At 41.3% G+C, this 23169-nt stretch overlaps 7 protein-coding genes across 7 annotated transcripts; 3 read left to right on the top strand and 4 right to left on the bottom strand.

Moving 5' to 3' along the window:
* Positions 1-165: 165 nt before the first annotated feature.
* BDB00DRAFT_831518 (uncharacterized protein) lies at positions 166-2098 on the bottom strand. Its single transcript, XM_053124129.1, has 6 exons — positions 1862-2098; positions 1696-1744; positions 1518-1563; positions 1272-1384; positions 1052-1108; positions 166-874 (listed from the first exon to the last, which is right to left on the bottom strand). The coding sequence occupies exons 1-6, from the start codon at positions 1965-1967 to the stop codon at positions 577-579; spliced, it is 669 nt and encodes a 222-aa protein (XP_052978079.1). The 5' UTR covers positions 1968-2098; the 3' UTR covers positions 166-576.
* A 1180-nt stretch (positions 2099-3278) lies between these two features.
* On the bottom strand, positions 3279-5574 carry BDB00DRAFT_831509 (kinase-like domain-containing protein). Its single transcript, XM_053124128.1, has 8 exons — positions 5388-5574; positions 5046-5174; positions 4816-4990; positions 4629-4705; positions 4276-4537; positions 4160-4171; positions 3762-4022; positions 3279-3651 (listed from the first exon to the last, which is right to left on the bottom strand). The coding sequence occupies exons 1-8, from the start codon at positions 5432-5434 to the stop codon at positions 3490-3492; spliced, it is 1125 nt and encodes a 374-aa protein (XP_052978078.1). The 5' UTR covers positions 5435-5574; the 3' UTR covers positions 3279-3489.
* A 1614-nt stretch (positions 5575-7188) lies between these two features.
* On the top strand, positions 7189-8755 carry BDB00DRAFT_735160 (uncharacterized protein; the record flags this gene model as incomplete). The annotated part of the gene is made up of 7 exons (XM_053118373.1): positions 7189-7300; positions 7430-7546; positions 7630-7663; positions 7728-7839; positions 8111-8281; positions 8439-8571; positions 8697-8755. Coding segments are annotated over 7 exons (738 nt in total), but the record flags the coding sequence as incomplete, so codon positions are not given.
* A 1329-nt stretch (positions 8756-10084) lies between these two features.
* BDB00DRAFT_831506 (Dihydroorotate dehydrogenase) lies at positions 10085-11139 on the top strand. Its single transcript, XM_053124127.1, has one exon. The coding sequence runs from the start codon at positions 10130-10132 to the stop codon at positions 11066-11068; it is 939 nt and encodes a 312-aa protein (XP_052978076.1). The 5' UTR covers positions 10085-10129; the 3' UTR covers positions 11069-11139.
* Positions 11140-12391: 1252 nt separating this feature from the next.
* On the bottom strand, positions 12392-13879 carry BDB00DRAFT_959132 (40S ribosomal protein S18). The gene is made up of 6 exons (XM_053129689.1): positions 13853-13879; positions 13599-13625; positions 13353-13492; positions 12995-13257; positions 12869-12904; positions 12392-12778 (listed from the first exon to the last, which is right to left on the bottom strand). The coding sequence occupies exons 1-5, from the start codon at positions 13853-13855 to the stop codon at positions 12873-12875; spliced, it is 465 nt and encodes a 154-aa protein (XP_052978075.1). The 5' UTR covers positions 13856-13879; the 3' UTR covers positions 12392-12778; positions 12869-12872.
* A 631-nt stretch (positions 13880-14510) lies between these two features.
* On the bottom strand, positions 14511-15164 carry BDB00DRAFT_912279 (uncharacterized protein; the record flags this gene model as incomplete). Its single annotated transcript, XM_053128672.1, has 2 exons — positions 14511-14962; positions 15152-15164. 2 exons carry the CDS (start codon positions 15162-15164, stop codon positions 14511-14513), a joined length of 465 nt encoding a protein of 154 aa, XP_052978074.1.
* Positions 15165-21439: 6275 nt separating this feature from the next.
* BDB00DRAFT_473221 (uncharacterized protein) lies at positions 21440-22720 on the top strand. Its single transcript, XM_053117515.1, has 3 exons — positions 21440-22280; positions 22351-22416; positions 22521-22720. Exon 1 carries the CDS (start codon positions 21477-21479, stop codon positions 22275-22277), a length of 801 nt encoding a protein of 266 aa, XP_052978073.1. The 5' UTR covers positions 21440-21476; the 3' UTR covers positions 22278-22280; positions 22351-22416; positions 22521-22720.
* Positions 22721-23169: the final 449 nt, after the last annotated feature.

Below are 23169 nucleotides of genomic sequence, written 5' to 3'. Positions count from 1 at the left end.
CGGACCGGAGAAGCGGCAAAACTGATTAATGGACTATTTGTGCACTAGGAGTGTGAAACAAATGAGATTATCATTTTTGGCGGTGGAGGAGCTTACAAAATAGTAGACGAGGAGGACCACGTTGCATTCCACAAGAAAGTAATGTGCCTCAAGATAATGATATTTCCTGGTTGTGCATGACGTCATAGCTATGATGGCGGTGAACTATATTATTTTCATAATAATAACATATACAAGGTTTTAAGAAAAGAAGACTACATACTAAAAAAAAGAGAGAGAGAGAGTGTGTGTGTGTGTAAAGAGAACTAGTTGAACAAAATGCTGCTTTGGGGGAGTAGAAGTGGTTATGGTACTAGTAGTGCAATATGAAGTGTTGTTGTGACGAGTGGGGTTTGCTACAGTAAAAGTGTATATAAGAGAAAAGAGCCGATGAAACAAAGAGAAAAATACTAAATAACATACATATATATATATAACAATCCTGAAGAGTGGGCTAGATGTGTGTCTGTGTCTGAGAGTGTGGGGCTGGAGTTGAGGGATAGCTTATAAATGTTATGGAGAAAGACAAGTGTTTTATCACATGGTGGCAAAGAGTGATGCTGAGCTTTCATTGAAGATAGATGACAAACTCCTGGTCAAAGGAGGTGGTGCTGACGGATAACAACATGGCGCTGGAACTGCTGCTGCTGTTACCAGTAATGGTGGAGGTAGCAATGTTGTTGGCGTTGTGGTTGGCGTCAGCGGTGACAAGACTGGAGGTGATGGTGAGGATGGTAAAGAGGACGACGATGATAACGATGGCGGGGCACCTCTTGGCTGCGGACGCCCATGGCATTTCTGCTCGTGTCGGATAAGAAACATTTTTTTGGTATAACTAAACAAATGACGACAACACGTTATTTGAGGAAGCGAGTGCGCCCAGTACAGAGGGAGACGGAGGCGGAGGCGGATGAAATATAACAGAGAGAGAGACACACACATACACACACAAACATAGAGAGAGGAGTAAAAGAGGCGTGTGTCACAAGAAAACTCCAAATACAACACATACCTTTTCGAGCAATCGGGGGCTTGACATCGGTAGGGACGGTTGCCAGTATGTATGCGTCTAGTAATCATTCATTGCAAGTTAAATGGAATGATTCGTGATATTACAATCAATCAGTTAGTTAGTGTTGGAATACGCTAAAAGCCAAACAGGATTTTTGTTGTCACGATATAAACTAACAGATCGATTATTTGTTTGTTGTTGTTGTTGCTTTGTACACTACCTATGACGAGCTAGAGAACTGCTGTCGCTGAAACTTTTACCACAGCCGTCAACTTCGCACGTATGAGGCCGTTCTCCCGAATGCGTGCGTAGGTGAACAGTTAAAGCCGATCGCTAGGATGAGGAAGGGTGGAAGCGGGGTTTGTTATTTTGTGTGTGTGTATATACCGACAAACAATTGACAAAAAAGAAAAATATCGGTCGTCTCCGTGTGTGTGTTGCCAAACACACTGTTAGGCTAACGTACCTGAATAAAACGCTTCCCGCACCATGGAATGTCACATCGAAACGGTCTGTCATCATCAGTGTTAGTTGTTTTGTTTGAGAATCTTGGAATATCACATGCACACGCCCGCATACACACACACACACACACACACACACACACACCCTACTCCTCCTCCCCACTCTTTCTCTGATTCTACCTGTCGTTTGTATGGATGCGGTAATGCCGTGCAGTGTCAGAGGGTCGGCCTGAATAAATAAGCAGATGATTTGTGGTCAATGAAAATGGCAGACTGGTATCGCAAAGATTATCATGATAATAGCAAGGGTGATCCTGATGATGGTGATGATGCTATGCGTGCTTACTGAAAGATTTGCCACACCCTGGCCAGGTACAGTGATGTCGTTTCGGGTTTCGATTGCTGCTGCCATTGCTCGAGGTTTCTGTATGAATCAACTCGGCAATATCCATTCTGCTGTAATATTCTGAACAATGTGATGCTGTATAACAATACAAGTATATATGCTGTTGTTGCGAAATATATATTTATACAATATATATAATGATACGCAGAGAAAAAGTTAAGAGAGAGAAAGAAAGAGAGAAATGAGGAAAAGATCATGCATAAACGCATAACCGGGATATATATGGGATCGGCGGAGTCACGAAACGAGCTCTCTCCACTCATCTTTGGCCATTTTTAAACAAGTGCGTTTCTCACACAAATATATTTAATCTGACGAGATGGACAGCAAGCAGCAGAGAGGGAGCATTAATAATAATAATAACAATAATAATAATAAACGATGCGGGCCTGCATGCAGCCTGTCAAATGCTGGATGGCGAAAAACACATGATGAGCGCATAGACATGGCATACTCCGAAGCAATAAATAATAATAAACAGCCTGCCCGCTGCTGCTTCATCTTTCATCTTGCGTGCAAACAAAGGGAGGTAGGAAAGGGGGAGGCTCCTCTTACCCTATCAAGGTCTCTCGTTTCGTTAAGATTCACAAAAAAAAGTGCGGTTGCTGCTGCGAGACATGATCGATCGCCAAATTCTTGAGAAAAGTGTGGAGCAAAAAGCGGGTGGGTGGTATTGATGTAACCCGAACTGTATCACGCAGACACAATGATCGCGACTGTGCACACACACACACACACACGAGCGGGAAGGAACAGCGAGTTCATGGCAAAAAGAGTATGTACATTCTGGAGGAGATGGGAGAGGTGTTTCCATGGTTAATAAACAATCCAGTCACCATGGGAAACACAATGCTAGAGCCTATCTATCTTTGGCTTCTCCATGACAACAACAGCAACAACAACAATACATGCTCTAGGGCAATTATACATCACTCAATGGAGGGCATGATAGCTGGTATGTCCAATAGAAGTATAATCCAAGTGGGGAAATCCAAGTAGGAAAAATAACAAGGTGGCGCATGGCAAAGATCCTGAAACGCTCTCTCTCTCTTTTTGGTTGGAATGATCGCCTATCCTGCCCCCACTCCCAGACCAAGTTGAAGGTACCACAGGCTATGACCAGTCTCCCGGAATGCGCATATTGTATAACCAGAGTTCTGGTTCAATCGTCACAGCTCATTTATAACAATTATCAAAACCGTTTCATGTGTGTACATAATCGTTGACGAACCGTGCGAATCACGCGCATTGACAATTTTCTCTCTTGTGCGCATATGTGTATATGTGTCTTGGTCGTTGGTTCACTCCTATCACCACAACACATCGCGTCCCGCGTGACAGCAGTAAAAAAAGCAACCGTTCAGGTCAGATGCCCTTTCTTTTCCTCAAAGGAAAAAGTGCGCGCGTGAAATAATAAATACAGATGTGTATTATGCAGTGGTTTGTTTCATCCTTTGTGGGCTTTTTTCTTCTTAATACATAGACCAGAGTTTTATACAATTACAAGGTAGGTTTTCATTATTATTAATCGTTCAATCAAAGTACAAGTGACATTAATACTGCTACTACTACAGCTTACTACCGGAAAGTCGGGGGAGATCACCTAGTTCCAGGTATTCGAGGGCAATTTTAGTCATTGGATGGCGCCGCTCACCGTTCGTTTTAGCTTGTGCAGATGATGCTTGCTTACGTGCTGCACGAGCTGCAATGCCTTGGAAAATCACAGCCAACTGTAGATAGATAGATGACTCTTTAGTATTGCACATATCTATAACTTACAATAACTTGTAAAACAACCAAGCGCTGAAAGGGAAGGAGAAGAAGAAGAAGAAAAACTCACCCTAAACGCAGAAAAGGCAATACAGAACATCCAGCGGTCAATCGGATAAGGTCTCCCGACTGTCGTACAATATACCTGCATGAGCTCATCGGCTCCTGGAATGGGTAGGTCTTTGGCTCCTTTAAAACCAGCAATATTTGGCAGATCCGAAGGAAGATAGAAAGGAAATAACAGATTGGCTAGATCAGACAGTGGATGGCCAATGGTCGATAACTCCCAGTCCAAGACACCAATCACACGTGGTTCTGTAGGGTGGAAGATCTGAAATAGTGTTAGTGAGTACACTGTGATGAATATAAAGTCACGAGTCCTCTCTTGATTGGAAGAAAATAGGCATGTAGAAGTTATAACCGCAGGATTATGAGAGAGAGAGAGAGGCATGTTCGTATTCTTCTTACCATATTGTCAATCTGCCCGAGACAAAAAGATAGATGCGTTAAAATTCATGCATGCATGCAGCAAATCCAAGCATAACTTGCATCCATGAAAAAGAAAAATTATGTGCAGTACATACTTTAAAATCGCCATGGACAATTGTAGCTTGGTCGGTAACCTGATTGCGCTTGAACCACGCGAACAATTCGTCGATTTTGGGGATATCGCCCACCAGCTCTCCGGTATCCTCGTCCTTGACTGCACCCTGAGTCTTTGATATCTTGGCAAATGAGTTCATCTGTCTGTCGTAAAACCCTGCATCTTTTCCGTATCCTTTCAGACCGACTTTTGCATAGTCCACCTTGTGCAATTGGGCAAGTGTTCGTACGGCAGAATACCAGCTGTTTTATTTTTATAATTTGTTAGAAAATCAACATCACCCTTCACGTATTATGATCATTAGATATGACAAATGGAGAATGACAACGTTACCACTTCTTGCGTTCTTCATAAGGCATTGAAAGTAAGCGCACATCAGAAAAGATACGGCCCTCTAGGAACTCCATGACCTAGAAAATAGATTTAGTTTCTTTGATAGAGGCATTTGCATCAACAAGAGGGGAAAATATATACAGATAGGGAGTAATATAATAGAAAGAGAGCGAGAAGGAAACCTTACATAAAATGGAGTTCCTAGCACCGAATTATCCTCGCAAAGGGCGTAGACCTTTGGAACAGGCACATCGGAAGACCTGCCCAGTGCGTCCAAGACCCGGAATTCACGCTCCACTGCATGGGCCGTCTTTGACAAGAGCTGTCCTGGCGGCTTTTTACGCATGACATATTGCTGCTTGCTATGTGTGTGTGTGTGAATGTCATATAAATTTAGTTTCAACAATTAACACTCACCTGCCGTCTCGAAGCATATAAGTCGGGTTTGATTGGCCCAGCTTGAATTGGCTTATTTCCAGCGGGCGGACGAAGCCTGGGACGTGCTTGACCAAAAAGTCTTCCAATGCTGCTGCATTCAGCTCATGACTATAACAGTAATGATAACAACAACAACAATAGGGTAAACGATTAATAAGGAGTACTCATCTGAACTCTCCAATCTGAACCTTGCGAAAAGCAGGTAACTATGTAGCGCGGGGAAAAAATAAGGAGTAGGTGCGTGCGTGTTATGTATGCTTAACCCATATGGGGAGGTAACAACGTACTCCTCTCTCCTATAAAACTAATGCTACTACGCACCCTTTTCGAATGCCGGAAGTCGCTTGACCAAGATCTTCAATTTTCATTGTCCTATGTCTTTTTACGTGAAGAAAGAAAATGACAAGAGGGGGAAAAAGTTATAGATCGCACTAGCACGACCTTATATAAGTGTTCTTTTCACACAGACATTTTTGATTATTAAAGCATAAGCGGCGGACGGTAAAATGAGAGAGTGTGTGTATGTAACCAAGCCAACACTTCCCCTCCCCTCCCACCCCTCGATCCTTTGTGCCTCGTCTTAGTAAGGCCAGGAACGCATCAAGTATTTTTGTATGTGTGCGTGTGCGTGCGTGTGTGTGCGTGTGCGTGTCTCATGTGCTATGTTATCTTTAATGTGTCGATCCAACCGTGCGCGCATGTCAGTACTGTAGTTCTTTGATGTACTTTGCATGATCTTCTTATTACGCGCGCGCCATCTTTTATATCTTTTCTTGACGTGCCATTTAATTCCTAAAATTGATTTTTTCAAGCTAACAATAGCAAACTTCACTTTACTAAACAATAACCCGTGTCGCTGTGTGTGCGTATATCCCGTAGCGTTGCACGGCACCTTATTGATGTTGTTTCCATGGAACGAATGAGCGCGGATAATAGTTCAGTAATAGGGCCGTATACTCTGATGGAAGGAAGGGGTAGACGCACCTGTTGTTCTCTCTCACTCGTTGCTTGTTGCCAATATAATTATCCACGATGAGGCTGGGTAGCAGTAGCATGCACCATTACTGCCCCCAGCGTCAAGCATAAATTGTTAGTATCTCTTAACCTTCGGACAACCCTGGTTTGAAATAAGCACAATGACAAGTGGATCGACACGAGGTATCTCCAAAAACGCAGGCCCCCGATTCAGTAGATATACTAACAACTAGGAAGAAAGAGAGAAAGAGAGAAAGAGGGGAGATGGGAGGTGGAGGAGGAAGAAGAACAGGACAGAGAGGAAAGGGGACATTCACTATGTGATCAATGATAGGAAGAAAAAGGAAAAAGACAGATTAAACGTTAACCCCCTTTCTACGCAAAAGATACACACATACTTATCATTACACGGGCAATAAGCAAATCTCATTCATCATCTACATTGTCTATATAGCATGCATCAAAGCACACGCACACACGCACACACGCACACACATAACAGATCTAAGCGCTCGCTTTAGTTTGCTCCCTACTATGATAATAAAAAGGCTTCTCATTATATCAGGTACTATCGTTCCGTTACCCTATCTTCCCTGAGCCTCCGAGCTATTAGTAGTAGTAATAGTAGTAGTGATAGTAGAAGCAGAAGCACCAACCGCAGCAGAAGCAAGTGACCCAGGTCCCTTTCTTCTTTTGCTCCTCCACGGAGGTGAAGACAAGATGAGAGCTCTATGAATCTCTTGTGTCTATTATCATCTCGATAGCAGCGTTTCCTCGCTTTGATAAAACCCACCTCCTCGTCTCCGTTCTCCGCGGATATATACCGCCCCTCTCTTTCGGCAAAGAACATATATATCTCTACTTTGGAAAGCGTTCGACCACTTTTTTTTCTCTTTTCTTTCTTTTGTCCACTTTATCTTTCTAATACTTCTACTGAATTCTCACTAATCATGACGCACTTGAGCGACTACAGTTTCTTGCGTAAGTTTGTTTTTCTCAATATTGCGTGCATGTAACAGCAACGTCAAAAGTCACGAAAACCGACGACAAACCATGACAGCAACATTATCAACAGCAAAATTGCATTAGATCCGGATTCTTTCTTTACTGAAAGAAATATAACTTATCTGATAATAATAATATAATAGAACGAGCGGTGTCCTTGTCATACCTCTACTTTTGGTTCATGTATCGTATCTGGACGCTAGATCGTTTCCAATGCTTGCATCCAAACCGCTTTCGCCAAGGCGAGCTGAAGAGTATCGTAACACTGTTAATATTATTCATGATACCGTTTCAGCTTATGTATGGTAATACATCTATATCTGTTTTGATCTGAGGAGGCAAAATGATATAGATGATGGCTAACGAAGATCTGGTATTTCCAGATGTAACGTCATGCAAAATAAAATACGAAGAAGGCTTTGCCAACATCTTTGGCCACGTCTTTGTCAAACCTGAATCGATGTGGACTAAGGCTGACCAAGGCCTTGTGATTCCTACAGGTAAAACAAAAAGAAATGATCCTCGTCCCATGTTTAAAAAATGTTGTTGTTTAACACATTTATTCGCTTATCTTTACAAATAGACTACAGTTTGTGTGTCGGGTTTTCATTGCAAACGTAAGTATAGTATAAGCAACGACGACGGCGAAGGCGGCGGCTAATATTTCTATCCGATGTTTAGTGGCACTCTCTTACTCCTGCAGTGCTTCTGGAACTACCTCGCCAACTCCGTCGCAAAAGCAAGCTTCATGAGTAGTCGCGAGTTTTTGTTCTACATTGTCTGGTACGTACAAGTCCGCATCATCATTATCATGCAGCTGCAGCAAGCAAGCAAACAAAGAAACACGAAAAGAAAGCTAAATACAATATCCATTGTCGAAAATATGAATGAAAACTATTTTTTTAGGTCGTGCATCAGTATCATCATGTTCCCTGTGATTCAGTATAACTTTTCCCGAGATGTATATGATCCCACATATAAGGAAATCATGCCCGAACTCATTTATGGTATCGGTAAGTTCTCTTCCCGTTCTCTTCTCCTTTGAAAGCCTCAACCTATTACAGAAGAATAGTGAAAAGCAGACTGAAATTAACACTTTAATTTTTCTCTCTCCAGAGCTATTTATCATTGCCATTCTCGGCTTTATCTCCCATTTCCGTTTCCAAAAGGTGTTGAACAACTCGCGTGAATCTAACAATGCGCGATCGATTACGCACAAGATTCGTTATTTCCAGGTAAACAAAGTTCACCTCCTTAAAATGAATACATTAACCTACCAAAAGCTGCTTTTGTGCTGTTTCAAGAGAAGGAGAGAGGGAGAGGAAGAGAAAGCCAGTGTATCGTCTGTGATATAAATAATCTGACCCGACCCCTCAACGCGTATACATACAGGAACTTAACTTGATGCTTGCCATCATCCTTATAGATTGCGCCTTGTCCTTCATCATCCTTAGTGCTGATGGTTTGACAGGTCGCAAATATTTGAATGCGCATAAATTCACTGCTGATTTCATGATCTGTAACAGTAAGTAGCACCACTATACTTCCTTTTCCTTCTTCTCCTCTCTGCACTCTACAACCCTCCTTGATATCTTGGAAAAAGACAACATCACTAAGATACGAACACAACTTGTTTTTATTTTCTGCTAGTTAATGTTACGTCCATGATCGTGTGGTTTATTGTGATACTCATTTTCCATCCCAAGCCACTTGCAAACGGTGGTGGCTCAAGCATGCAACAGCCTGCACACGACTTTTTGTCCTCTGCCAAACCACTTGACGGATTCCCTGGAGCGCCCACGCCGACGGCCTTGATGGTCCAGCCTTCTCAAGCATCGAGCGATTATTTGCACTATACTGAATCCGTGATTACCGTTCCAACTCATTACAACGGCAATAATAATATTACTAACACCAACCATAACAGCGGGTATCAGCGCGGACCATTGCCGCCCCCACCCACTTCTGATAACGCAGGCGGTATCGGCGGCGAACAACAGCACCCACTAAGCCCTTCATCTACTCCGTCGACGACAACCCTGGTATCCCATCGGTTCTCTACACGTCGCAAGGACATGGCTGCAAAGGAGGTCGATCCACCAACTGCACAGCAACAAGCAGTAACCCAGTTTCCTCCATCACCAACAACAGCAGCACCCCATGTATCGGTAAATCTTTCCGACGATCAAGCTGATTGGAATGCTTCCCAGATTACCGCGACGAGCGATGATAGCAAGGGCAATAGTAATAATATTCGACGTCAGAACTCCAACGATTCAATGTGGCTTCAACAATCTCCTCGAGGAGGCAATCGCTAAAATTCTTCTGTAACCAAGAGAGTTTTACCTTCTTCTACTTACTATTTGATTTTTCCTTTAATAACTTATTATATTCGTACGATAACTCGTATTTCTTTACTATAATTAGTATTACATTATTATTATTACTATTAGTCTACATATTCTTTTAAATATCTTCCTCTCTCTGTCTCTCTCTATTTTAATAACAAATTACCCTCCCAGCATAGTCCTAACTACTATTTTTCGAAAAAAGGAGAGGCGGGTTCAAGTTTTGTTTCCTACCCCCTTTCTGCTGCCCTGCATAGTAAAGGCGGATGAAGATTACAAAAATACATATACATAATACATATAGTTGCGTAGGCTTTGATCAGCCTGCCTGTATCTAAAGTCTATTTTTCCTTAAATTTGCTGAGACTGGATCTGCTTTCTCCTTTCAACTTTTTTGACAGATTTGGATTGAATTTCCCCGCTTTCGGTAAAAGGTTTAACCAACATTAGGAGAAAACCTGTCATATTTTTATAATTGGCAAACTCGTTGACAAAAGGGAGATGATCGACTTCTTATATGTAGTCGAGAAGACTATATGAGTAAAAGATAGATTTGCATCCTTACCTGTATCTGTCGTACCAATGTTTATTGTTTAGTGATTGATATCGACGATCTGATGGTGGGGGACCGAGGCTCCGGCCGGTCGTCGGGGACTTGTCAAAAAAAAAAAAAAACCTAGTTCGTGGTTTCGCAAAAAAAAAAAAATAATTTCTTACCTTTATACCACACATAAAATGGTTGATCTGTCTACCTCCATTGCTGGCGTCCAGCTCCCCAACCTCTTTTTCAATGCATCGGGTGTCAAATGCCAATACGAATCTGATTTGAAGGAATTACTGGACAGTGAATCCGGCTCGCTCATTACGAAATCGTCCACCTTTGAAGTCCGTGAAGGCAACCCAAGCCCTCGCTACTGCCCTTTGCCTTCTGGCAGTATCAACTCGATGGGCTTGCCCAACGAGGGCTACGAATACTACCTTGAATATGCCAAAAAATACGATTATACCAACCCCAAGCCCTTGTTTGTGTCTCTTTCCGGCCTGAGCTTGCAAGACAACGTCAAGATGGTCGAGAAGTTTGCTGCTGCTGACCTGCCCTGTGTCTTGGAAGTCAACTTTTCCTGCCCCAACGTGCCTGGAAAGCCTCAGCTGGGTTATGACATGGAAGCCATGGAAAATGCTCTGCAGACCCTTGCTCCCATCATCAAGAAACCTTTTGGCATCAAGTTGCCTCCTTACTTTGACATTGCCCACTTTGATGCCGTCGCCGCTATCGTCAATAAGGTCGACAACCTGGCCTTTGTCACTTGCGTCAACTCGGTCGGTAATGGTTTGGCCATTGATTTTGAGACTGAGACAGCTATCATTAAGCCCAAGGATGGCTTTGGCGGTCTGGGTGGCGCAATGATCCTCAACACTGCTCTTGCAAACGTCAATGCTTTCCATCGTCGTCTCAAGGGTGGCAAGAAGGTCATTGGTGTTGGCGGTGTCACCTCCGGCAAGGAAGCTTTCTTGCATGTTCTCGCTGGTGCAAGTGCTGTCCAGATCGGTACCCAACTCCAGGAAGAGGGTCCCTCTTTCTTTGCTCGTGTCAAGAAGGAGCTTACTGAAATCATGGAGGCCAAGGGCTATAAGTCCTTGGAGGATTTCCGTGGCAAGGTCAAGACGTTGTAAATAGTAATCATCACCATCATAATAATAAAGTATGCAATTCCATCATATTTGTTGTAGATCAAGCCATAAATTTACATGCATAAATGATAGCACACGTCTCTTGCATGTACAAGCATAATTTCGCGCCAGATTAGCCTTAATGAGTACATTCTGGCTAAAACCGATGGCTGTTAGGCTAGCAGTAAAATTGATGAAAGAGTTTAGGTACTTGTGCATCTCTGGAAGAACATAATAAGAGCTCGCAAGGTCGTTTACATGTAACTCAAGTCCGGTATTGGACATATATTGCACTGAAGCCCCTTCGATGTCTCTTGGCATGGGAAGACGGTTTACTGACAAAATGACACAACTTCAAAATCCATGTGAATGTTGATGCGCAGCAATAATATCATACATTCTTGATCATCACTTTTAATTGCTTCGGATAATTATTGCGTGGGCGTTATATCCGAGAAGATTTACTTAAGCCTCATACAGCCCTATAAAAAGACAACGCAGACTACTTCTATTAGCGAGCACTATTAATGAATCTTCGCTTCGCCGAGACATAACTTTTACCAATGATTCGTATCTAACGTGCAACCAAACAAAAAGAATTTCAAACGACCACGTACGCTAGTATCTCTTTACAGCAATAATGGGACATACTTGCGCCAGTGCATTAAACTTTTATAGATAATGGATGATGACAACTCGAAAAGTAGTCAACTGCGGGAAATTCTCGACATGATAACGCTTTAATGCCGCCGCATAGAACAAACAAAGAAGATAAAACGCAGCTGTGTTGTCAGAATGAGAGAATTCAATGTGTTTGAATGAGCATCTAAAGCGACAAAGGAGAAAGGGAGGGGTGAGGTTGAAAAAGTCGTCATCCATCAGATCTTCTTTTCTTTTGTCTCTCTTCTTCATGCTTTCTAAAACACACTACATACTTCTTCATATCATATTCATATTTGTATGTATTTAAGAGCGACAAACCATTTGCTGGCGTATAGCGCTTCTCATACAGCGTAATTATATAGCAGACAAATTTCAAAATACTTAATATTGAAACTTTAAAACAAGTGACGCGATGAAGAGAAGATACATAATTGTTCGTGGGATAAACTAAGCGTTCCCCAAGATTTTCCTGCAGAGAGGACAGCGATTCCTCTTCAACAAAAGAGCTTAAAGATATTCCTATTTCCGAAGAGGAGATAAAGTCGTAAACTACGGTATTGTATCATTGGGTCTGTTCATTACATCTTCTTTTTTCGCCTGATTAAACCAGAAAACAAAAAGTTACTGGTTTTTACTATATACTTCTTCGTATTTCTATATTTGGAAGGTAGAGTCCGGACTTCAATTTTGCTATCAGTAGAACATGGATACAAGCCCTTTAAGCATTTCAAACAAACAATCTACTTCTTGATGCTATATCGCAACGAATATTCTACTTTGATAATCGCTGACATGTTTACCAAGAGCTCTTGCAGACTTACTATTTAGCTTTTAAGCCGCATAGAGTCCATATACCACTGATGTCCCTCTTGGTTACATCCCTCCTGATGGCCGTGCTAGCTCTTGTAAGTGATGTAGAACAAATCAACACACATCTCATAATCAATTTCTCGCCACAAGCCCATAAACATCAACAAACATGCACCCGCTTTGACAGAATTGATTGTAATATATTTTTATTGTGTCCAAAGAAACAAGACGGCAAGAAACCTTTGTAAGCGAAAAAAACAACCAATCAATACACTATACTTTGCATATCCACAATTTCAAAACAGGAAAAAACCAATTTGTTCGACTTACCAGTTTATTTCTTCTTGCTGACACCGACGGTTCTTCCTAATAGTATTAGGTAATAAGTTAGTAAATGTCAAAGTCAAACGGTAATATTTGATCCTCCTCCCTTCACTCCTTGTTTTTTTTCTTTACCTCTGCGACCGGTAGTCTTGGTGTGCTGACCACGGACACGGAGACCCCAGTAGTGACGGAGACCACGGTGAGCACGGATCTTCTTCAAGCGTTCCAAATCTTCACGCATCTTGGTGTCGATACCGTTGGAGATAGCCTGGCTGTACTTGCCATCGACAGCGTCCTTCTGTCTGTTGAGGAACCAGTTGGGAATCTTGTACTGGGCGGGGTTCTGGAGAATGGTGACGATACGTTCCAATTCTTCGTTGCTCAACTCACCGGCTCTATAAAAAACATTTTATATAAGTACATATACACATATACATCATCTCGAACTGTATCGAGGGTTCGGTGTATTTTGTGTCTTTTTTATATTTACCTCTTGTTGAGGTCGATATCGGCCTTCTTGCAGGCAACGTTGGCGAAACGACGGCCAACACCCTTGACGGAAGTCAAGGCAATGGTGATCTTGTCCTTACCGTCGACGTTGGTGTTAAGCAAACGGATGATGTGCTGGAACTATATATCACAAGGATATTTTATTTTCGAATCGTTTGATACATTAGTTTCGAAAGTAATAATCGTTGTTGCTAAATAGCTGTTTTTCTTTTTATTCGACACCAACCTGATTCCGTTCAGGGACGACGAGCGACTAAAATGCGTACACATACAGTAGAAATTAAGAAAATGTCAAATGAGTAAACCTCTTTCTTTATCAACATTGTCCTTTTCGCACCCATCCATCCATCCATCCCTCTTTTTCTAGTCCATCTATCCATAAAACGCGTATATCCTTTTCATCCGTCATCCAAGTTCGTGCATCCAGCTCTTTATACATTCTCTGCCCATCACTCCTCTTCCTCTATATACGATCCATACCATGATGGCTGAAAAAGAGACTGTGCAAGAATTCCGAAGCGATCGTATGCTTGACTCGAAGCGCCGGAGTTTTTGTCTTCGAATTGACCAATAGGATCGCTTCCTTGACATCTGGTGGTTGGCGCTCTTACTTTCTCTGTACCAAGTTAATGTGGACATGGTTAGCTTATATAATACCTGTAAAAGCTCCTTTGGGTTTGACAATGCCTACTTCATCATATGGAAAAAAACTGGTTTGCAACGAAAAAAATATTTAAAGGCTGTCAAAGCACGCAACGATATAACGTTTAACGCAGAAAACAGCGGCTCTATATCACTCTATCCAGTTATAAATGTAATAGGCTCCACATTTGTCTCATTGTATATCGTACGGTAATGAAAATTAAGGCTAGTTGATCAGCTTATATCTTTAGAGAGCAGTAACAAGAACTGTTAACGCCTGGTGAAGATGCAGCATAACTCTAATCCATAAATATCTGCGAGGAAAAAAATGTATAAGGTGGTCTCCGAAAAGGAAGCCAACTAAAATCAAGCAACTTCATGACATCAAGAACAAACATTTTCCCCGTCACGTAGATAATAGAATAACATACGTATGTTATATATCTAAAGGTAATCATCATACAAGGTTTACTACTTGTTACGAGCAAGAATCACACTACATTATATCGAAGAGAAATCCGTAACTCCAGTCTTTGGCAAAGTTCTTCTTCGCTTTATCCACAAACTTGATGGCAAACTCCTTAAAGTCATCCGGCGAGATGGAGTCCTGCACCTTTGAAGCATCGCCCCGTCCGTATCGTTTGCTCAGCAACATAGATGCATAGGCATGCATTGCTGTTAATAAGCCGACCGACAGAGGTTTATTGTCCAACCGCGCAACGATGGCCGTTCCAACACCAATCTTGTATTGCCAATGCACAGATCCACTATCGAGTTTAATCATCAGATCCCTAATGATTCTGTTGGCGTACTTTTTGCGCAACGCGGGCTTGTGTAGTGCATCCTCAAGCGGATCTTCGAGATAGACAATCAATGGGATTCCAATTTTTTGCGAAAGAGGCGAAATAGCAGCCTTGCCAGACAGAAACATGGGATGATCTTCAAAAGCTACAGTGATACTTTTGAAAAAATGCTCTTGTGTCGTTTTGTCGGGTGGCCTATCCTCTACCTTGAGAACCCGGATGCAACTACATGGCAGAGAGACAGGTTTCTGCGGTGGACGCTCGAGCAAATCGTCATTTCTCCTGTTAGCGGTGCTTATCATAGTGCCCAGTATAGGTGCAAGATTCTTTTTACTATTGCCCATCATGACGACTGAGGGCCAAAAAAAAAAGAAAAAAAAACCGTATAATGTATTGTTTCAATTTTAAACAGACATTTATTTTGTAGCAATTCACAGAAAGAGCATGACATTCCACTGCTTAGAAAAACCAGTTTATCTCCAGTCGGCTGCAGCTAACACTTGGCAACATGTTGCACTCGTAATAAAATGATGTTTTCGGTCAAAATAACAGTCTTATAACGAGTGCTCTAAAGAAGTTATTGTTCCAAAGTATTTCAATAGTATCACTATAAATAGGCTAGCTCATGTGTACTTTGGTAGGTTTTGCATTCGAGTATGATATTGAGTACTCTAACGATATGTACTTAGAAGATATTGCATTTTAATACACATCTATCTTTTGGTTTATAGAAATTAGCGGTCGGCAACAACAATTATTCAAAAAGATTTTGTTAGTTTATACGTCCGAGATCAGCATTATCCACGGTTTTACAGATTAACAAGCATTGAAGAGGACGAGGACGAACCTCGTCATGACAACCAAGTCTATTTGGTGATCATACCCATATTGACGGTAAAGATGAATATACATACTTGTTAAAACGTTTGATCGAAAGACTTGATAAGGTGGTGATGGCAGCCAAGGTATCGATGGCATTTACACCAATCGTCCCACTATGTGCAGCATTAACTACAGTTGTACCCCGGTTTTTGCAACCGAGGGTTTTCCGATTTTTTTTTGCAAAAAGTGAGGATTTGCAAGTAACGGGGTAAACAATTTTGCTTCAAATAGACACTGTTTAAGTCATCCTATTAACACTAGCCCATTGTTTATCTGTCAGAGATTATGTACGATACGTTCTGTGGGAATATTCATACAGCTCTAAATGTTACTACTTGCATATATAAGACCGTTCTTTTATTAAGCTGTCTAGTGGTTTGATAGTTATTAGCTCTTTTAAGCATGACAAAATCGTTCCACAAGTTCACCTCTAAGCAAGAGGATCGAACCTACGACGAGCACTTGAGCGGGCGGTGGACGAAAGCGCTGATTCGCCTATTCCAGGGCCAACGTCGAAGGAAAAACAGGTTGCAATTGCAGGAGTTTTGAGCTTTTTGGATAATATCGATGACTGCGACTTAAAGAAGTCTTTGCGTAGGATTCAAGAGAGTCTCAGGCAGCAACCATTCTCCCGACAATCATCCCTTGATGACTTCTTCGATGTATGTAGTTGAAAGCTCATTTGAGCAAACATTTTATTTCTATATCTATATGTAGTGTGTTCACTTTTTCTTATATCTTCTTCATTTCTTTTGTTGATTCAACCCAATCAGTGCTATATATGTGTCCCAATTCTACTGGCTCAGCTACCAAGTAATAATTTTTATTTCGACAATAAATACATCTTCATATTTACATATTTATCTCGCAGTAACCGTATCATTTTATTCCTCATAATCCGCAACAGATGCTTCTTTCAGTTGATATTGCAAAAATTGAAGCTGTTTTTACCACGATAACGTGCAAATCGTATAAACTCATTTGCAAGTTGCAAATTTGCGAAACTACTAAGTTTTTTTTGGATTTTTCAAAAAAAGTTGCAGATATATGAGGAATTGCAAACCCGGGGGTTGCGAAAACCGGGGTACAACTGTAGTTATCGCACGTTGGGTAATTTGTTTAAAAGCTCTAAAACATCTACCAGAATATGGTTGAGAATAGAAACATCGTAAAGATCCAGTATTCGGATAATTGGGTGCTGGGAAATTGATAGCGCAAAGTCAATCGGAAAGCGTTTTCCATCGTTCAGCCAGTTGTGCAGTAGGTCGTTTGAATAATACTTCCGTCGTCATAGCTAACTCGGCCACTGTCGTTGCTATTGCTTTTGCCATCATTCTTCGATCGTCAGCTTTACGTAGTTTTCGCAGACGATAAGATTCGTCGCAATCCTAGTTCGGCATCTCATCGTCTCTGTCATGCTCGTCGTCGTTTTTGATTAGATGAGATCGTTACGAAACTCGTAGAATTTTTTTCTTTTTTTAGCTGGGCCAATGTCGCGAGTGCTGAATTTTACAAAAAGTTCTAAGAACGGGATAAATAAAACCAGGAAGATGGAGACGACCCCAAAATTATAAGTTCTCGAGCGATTGGATATCCATGTATAGCTTTCCTAGAGGTTAGACATGCAACAAGGAAGCAAGATTAATCGTTTGATAAAGCAAAAGGCGGAAGATAATTCGCTGGTGAAGAATGTGCCGAAGAAAGCTACGTGATACCTTTTGTTATTGCTGAAAAGCAAGTATGAAGAAAGGCTTTATCACAAAAAGATGTATAGATGAGCAGTTGTGCAGTAAAAAGGCAAATAACAAGCCAATAATGTGCTGCAGAAGGATACCACAAAGAAAGCATAACCTTAAAGAATACATTGGACGATGACACATCAAATGAGGTTTTTTCGGCCGTAAGTGAAACACAGAAAACGTCGAGAGCCACAAGATTAACAACAGCAAATATATTTCTAGCAACAAGTTCACCAATTTGATAGCAGCAATCTTAGGGTTCTGCACAATATATTTATTGGACTATTACACATAACACAAGTGTCAAACGTCTCATACACATGCTGCATCACAATTCATAACACAGTATACATTGGATTTAGTTTCCGGTTGCATAAACGTTGTGTCCTGTATTTCTTGTATGCTGATTGGCGGCTGTAGAACCACTGAAAGTCGCGTCGCATACGGTACATGCGTATTCTCCAGGTTTGGCTGCCTTCATTGTTTCAAATAATATGTCACGATAAAAATGTTCTGAAGAAATAAAAAAAAATATTTAGCTACAAGGCTTCCGCGCAAGATTTGAAAAAATTAGAGATTACTTACCTTTCAGTTACTAAAAGAAAGCTGTGAAAGAAAGCAAATTGCTGGGCGGGTCCTTTGCTTTTAACTATCGAGTTAAAGACCAGATCAGATGACTTGGGTAACTATTTGAGAAAGATACTCACACCATGTTATACTATTTTGTAATCCTATGGAGCTAATGGGCTATCATCCCTGGTTACATCTTTCATAAAGTGATTTTTGGCCAATGACTGTGCCTTAGGACAGTCATCGTCAGCAGAAAATTACCTAATCTAGAGGAACAGATACTACCAGGATGTCATCTGTACAACGGAGAGCACTTGGGCTTAGTTGGACGGTGGTACGATATGACTCTCAATTTCGCTGTAGAGAAGTGAGTAGCGAAGAGGGATACTACCAAGATGTCATATGTGCAGTGGAGAGCACTTGGGCTTAGTTGGACGGTGGTACGAGGTGACTCTCAACTTCGCTATAGAATAGTGTGAGCTCAGTTGGATGGTGGTAGCAGATGACTGTTGTATACAACATGATCAATAACACATATTCTTTGGTCCGTCTCATAACCTCACTTGTGCGGATTTTTCCTCATCCATACACATCTTGGTGTAACACGGAATAGCTATGCTCAGGAAGAAGTTGTCATTATATGGATCACGTAATTCACTAAAGCTACTATCTGAGGCATTTATCGGATGTACCTTTTACTCACGCATCATATATTACTTGATGCTATATGCTTAACTTAAAACATCAATTAATCCGTTTAATGCACACGCTGTGGTAGTTGCCAAGGTTAAGTCATTTTTCATAATAGTGAGAACATCTGATATCATAATAAACCGGTTTTCATTTCTTTCAGGTCTCGTTTACTATTCTGTCTCTTTTGGTTTATTGGATATTACAATGACTCTCAACTTCGCTGTATATAGGGTAGTGCGTAGCGAAAAGAAAACACTTGGGCTTAGCCGGCCAGTAGTACCAGATTCCTATCAACTTTGATATCTATGATAGCCACGTCCGCGCTCTATGGAAATGGAAGTAGAGAAAAGCAACATGAAAAGGATGACAAAGAACTAATCAAATCAGGCAGTCAAATTATCTCTCTGAAGGCGGGAATGACAGAACAATCACCGTACACACAAGCAAATTACACTCTTCTGGATTGTGCAGAAAGCTTAAACTTTGCACTTTATAGAGTACTGGAAAAAAACACTCACCTTAAAAGGATTGTTATGATGTGAGAATTTTACGATCAAGGTTGACCTCAAAGGTGCCTATACGGTACCTGACTCAGTTTTCAATATGATATACACTGCTATTTTCTATGCTTGAAATTTGAGGCCTTCAGCCAGATCCCCAAAACTTTAAATCTACAGCTCTTTTAACGCGTCTGACGCGCTGTTTATTGACAAAATGAAATGTTGAAGACACTGTAGGCTTCAAGAAAAAACTGGTAGGAGCTGACTCTTTTCTACGGGACTAGACAGTATGCACGTAACGAAGTCAATATATCGCAAGGGCCCCGCTCAGTTCCTGTCAAATACGCTTGAGAGCAAGTATTATCAATCTGTGGATTATTAGTGTGTTGACTTTCCTCCAGAGCGAATTCAAGCGCGTTTTGCCAGCCGTAGGCAGTTACCCGATGAAGCAACGCTGTGGAGTGATATGTTGTCAACAAGTCGAGGTATGTTACTGCAGACAAATCGCGAGCATCGCCTACACTGACTGATGTGTGAATTTTAGCAATTGTTGCTATTGTCATGTTATATTAAACTAGTTGCAACAGAAGTGAAGATGTCAGAAGTGAAAAAGTGAAAGAATCAAGAAGTGGTAGATTTGACACAACACGGGCCTTGACTGTCATGAATTAATCCAGCCTCGATCCGCCCCTTATTTTTCATGTACATATCGCATCGGTCCTCTGACCAAAGCAGGTGTAATTTACACATTGCTTATAGGTCGTAAAGCTATGTCACATCCCTTTAAGATTGCGATTAGAAGATCAACATCGATTACAGCTGCAGTGCAAATCAACATCACAGGTTTGTTTAAATATCATCAAAACGGATGAATTAGTATATAGCATTCCACATGTATTATACGCTTTCAAGTGAGTATATAGCTGCGCTGTTTCAAAATAGGCACAGCTCTTTGAATGAAACAGCGCAGGCTGTGCTAAGCGCTGTGTTGTAGAGTACTCTAGTTTGTGATTCGCCTGATATCGTGTTGCCGAATTCACTTCTACGTGCGCTCAAGGTCTTAGTAATTGTCAAAATCCGACTGGAGATACTATCGTTGTCTTTTAGATCGATTGGTAATTGATGTGTCGGTGGTTGTTTCTGCTGAACTGCAAAAGTTCTATCTTATTGTCCAATATCTCGCAAGGAAGGGTTTGCTACCCAATTTTAAATTTCAGAGATGGTACGGAACATAGAATAAGTATCGTAGAACCTAGTTAATGCAGGCGGGATGTGTCTTGGCTGCTCACATAAAAGCAATACTTTATTATAGAGCCACGTCTAAAGCTTGTTCATAATACAGTAAGTAATCTACTATAGGTTCTTGGCCACTTCCACTGTAGCTACAACATAAATACTACTGATACAGCGACTTATGGCAACATTTAATACCTACAGCTCCTAACGTTATTCAAAGCACTCAAATCTATCTATATGGGATGTGCTTAATTTCTCACTAGAATTCACTGTATCATGGATTGGAATGTTTGCAAATTAAGAGCGGGTTACCCGTAGTAAAGACCATCAGTAAGCAATTGGGAACATGTGGTCCGGGCAATATAAATATGTGATATAAATGCCGTCAAACATCGTTAAAAGAGCAGTCGCAATGTAAGCATATAAAGAATTTTCAAGTATAAGATGTATCGGTAATCTCACAAGCAAAACGCAATATGTAACGTTCCAAATTTACTTGCTACTGCGAGTTGATCATTATGTTAAGATACTTGAAGTCTAGTTGTTTATTTTTAACGCAAAATGGTAGAAACGTTCACACAATCTCATTATCCATCTCATTCACATCATCCAACATTGTTAGGCACAATGCTTCTAAAGATCTCACATGACGGTCAAGCAGAGTATACAATTGTTCATGCTGTTACGTGTGGAAAAGACTGGGTCTTGATCTTATCGTCGGCTGGTATGTTCTTTGATTGCATCAGCTTACATAATCATCAAGGGTCCTTCTCTTTTTATCTGTCACAGTCCAGGTCCGACTGCATAACTTTAGAAAAAAAGAGACAGAAATTGTGATATGTATAGCGTGTCAGTATGACGCAGAATAAGACAAATAGCTTTCATAAACATCAAATGGGAGAATAATCTTGTTACTGCCAACAACAGCTCACGTGAGCAACAAACAGCCGGAGTTTCTTATGCTGTGTGCGCGTACATAAATTTAACGCGTGGCCGCAGCACCTTTGCTACTTTTCTTTACACCCTGCAACTTTCAAACATGTTCTTTGAAATCATCTTTGCGTTATTCACCTTGCTTGCTGCCATACGTTTTATGGCACAAAATCTCACTTTATGTTTGGAGCTCATCATTGCAACCGTCATTGTTGCATTGTTTTTTAGCCCATTTTATTATGCTTTGATTAATTCTCCTCTTGCCGCATATTTTCCACCATTGTGCGATCCTATCGATCCGCCTACCCCCAGATCATCTAACTCTCAAAACATTTCATCTCCTCGTACCATAGCTGGTTTGTCTCCTCCCGTCGTTGCTGGTTTGTCTCCTCCCGCCGTTGCTGGTTTGTCTTCTCCCGTCGTTCCTGATTTGTCTTCTCCCGTCGTTCCTGATTTGTCTTCTCCCGTCGTTGCTGGTTTGTCTCCTCCCGTCGTTGCTGATTTGTCTCCTCATACCACTGCCGATTTGTCTCCTGCCATTGCTGATTTGGCTCCTCATATCATTGTCGATTTGTCTCCTACCATTGCTGATCTGTTTCCGCCTACCATAGCTGATCTGTCTCCGCCTACCATTGCCGATCTGTCTCCGCCTACCATTGCTGATCTGTCTCCACCTACCATTGCTGATCTGTCTCCACTTACCTTTGCTGATTCGCCGTCAGTCACCATAGAGAAAGATGCTGTCGAAGAACTCGCTGATTTGTTCGGTAATCTCGACGTGGCGGACGACCACGCACAAGTCTTGGCCGCGACAAACTCACACATTGAAAGATTCTGCACGGAACGTCGCGAGTGCCTCCGTCGCGAAGTTCTTGTCTACAACTTATATAAGCGTTTCTTTTCATAGAAAGTAAGTATCTATTGTCATTTATATAGCTAAAGGGAAAATTTTAACGAGATGATTCTTTTATACTTTTTAGACATTAAGAAGAAAATCACAAACATGCCAAAAAGCACGTCAGAAATCACGTCAGAAATATTTAAAAGTGAGTCCTGTATGGTTTTAAACTGAAAGAAAATGCTGTCAAACAGTAAAGAGGAACGAACATTAGCAATAACGCGTTTATTTCTTTGAATTTCTTTTCTACAGAGCGCTACAAGATAATGTTACAACCGGTCGCGCCACTGCTACCATCAACGATATCAACTGAAGACCCGCCCCCGCTCTTTCCAGGCCTCACATTGTTTCCTTTCGCTCAGAACATCAACAACAACAACAACAAAGGCCACCTGGCCGCAAATAGTAACACTGTCAGACGCATAATCGAGCAGAATCATTTACAAATATGATTATAACAACAACAAAGCGACGGCACCAGCAGCAGTAGCAGCAGCAGCAGCAGCAGCAGAAATAGTCAAGTCCGCAACGCCAGCAATGTTTAGAGGAAGATTAACCGGATGGACAATAAGCAACAAGCTCAATAACAAGGAAAAAACTGCATCGTCAAGCTAGTCGGGGCTCGTGATTTGACGGCGATGATACCTACAAAGACGGATGAGAGCAACAGATCTATCATTGATGAATCTGTTCATACTGCAAGACTCGTATAGATCTCATTATGATATGCAAAGAACACAAGTGTTGTATCGCCTCTGAGAAGAATCCTATGGTTACAGCCTCTCCTGCTACGAAATATACTACATGCGATAGAACCGCACATCGGCCCATTCTAGGTAATACATAGATTGTTGCTATCTTTCTCTATATGAACATTTTACTTAATGGGATGATTAAGGTT

The sequence above is a fragment of the Zychaea mexicana genome (genome assembly GCF_025766255.1).
Source record: "Zychaea mexicana strain RSA 1403 chromosome Unknown BDB00scaffold_54, whole genome shotgun sequence".
Lineage (NCBI taxonomy): Eukaryota > Fungi > Mucoromycota > Mucoromycetes > Mucorales > Lichtheimiaceae > Zychaea > Zychaea mexicana.
The sequence above is the reverse complement of the archived record's forward strand: the minus strand, read 5'-3'. Positions and strand labels throughout refer to the sequence as shown.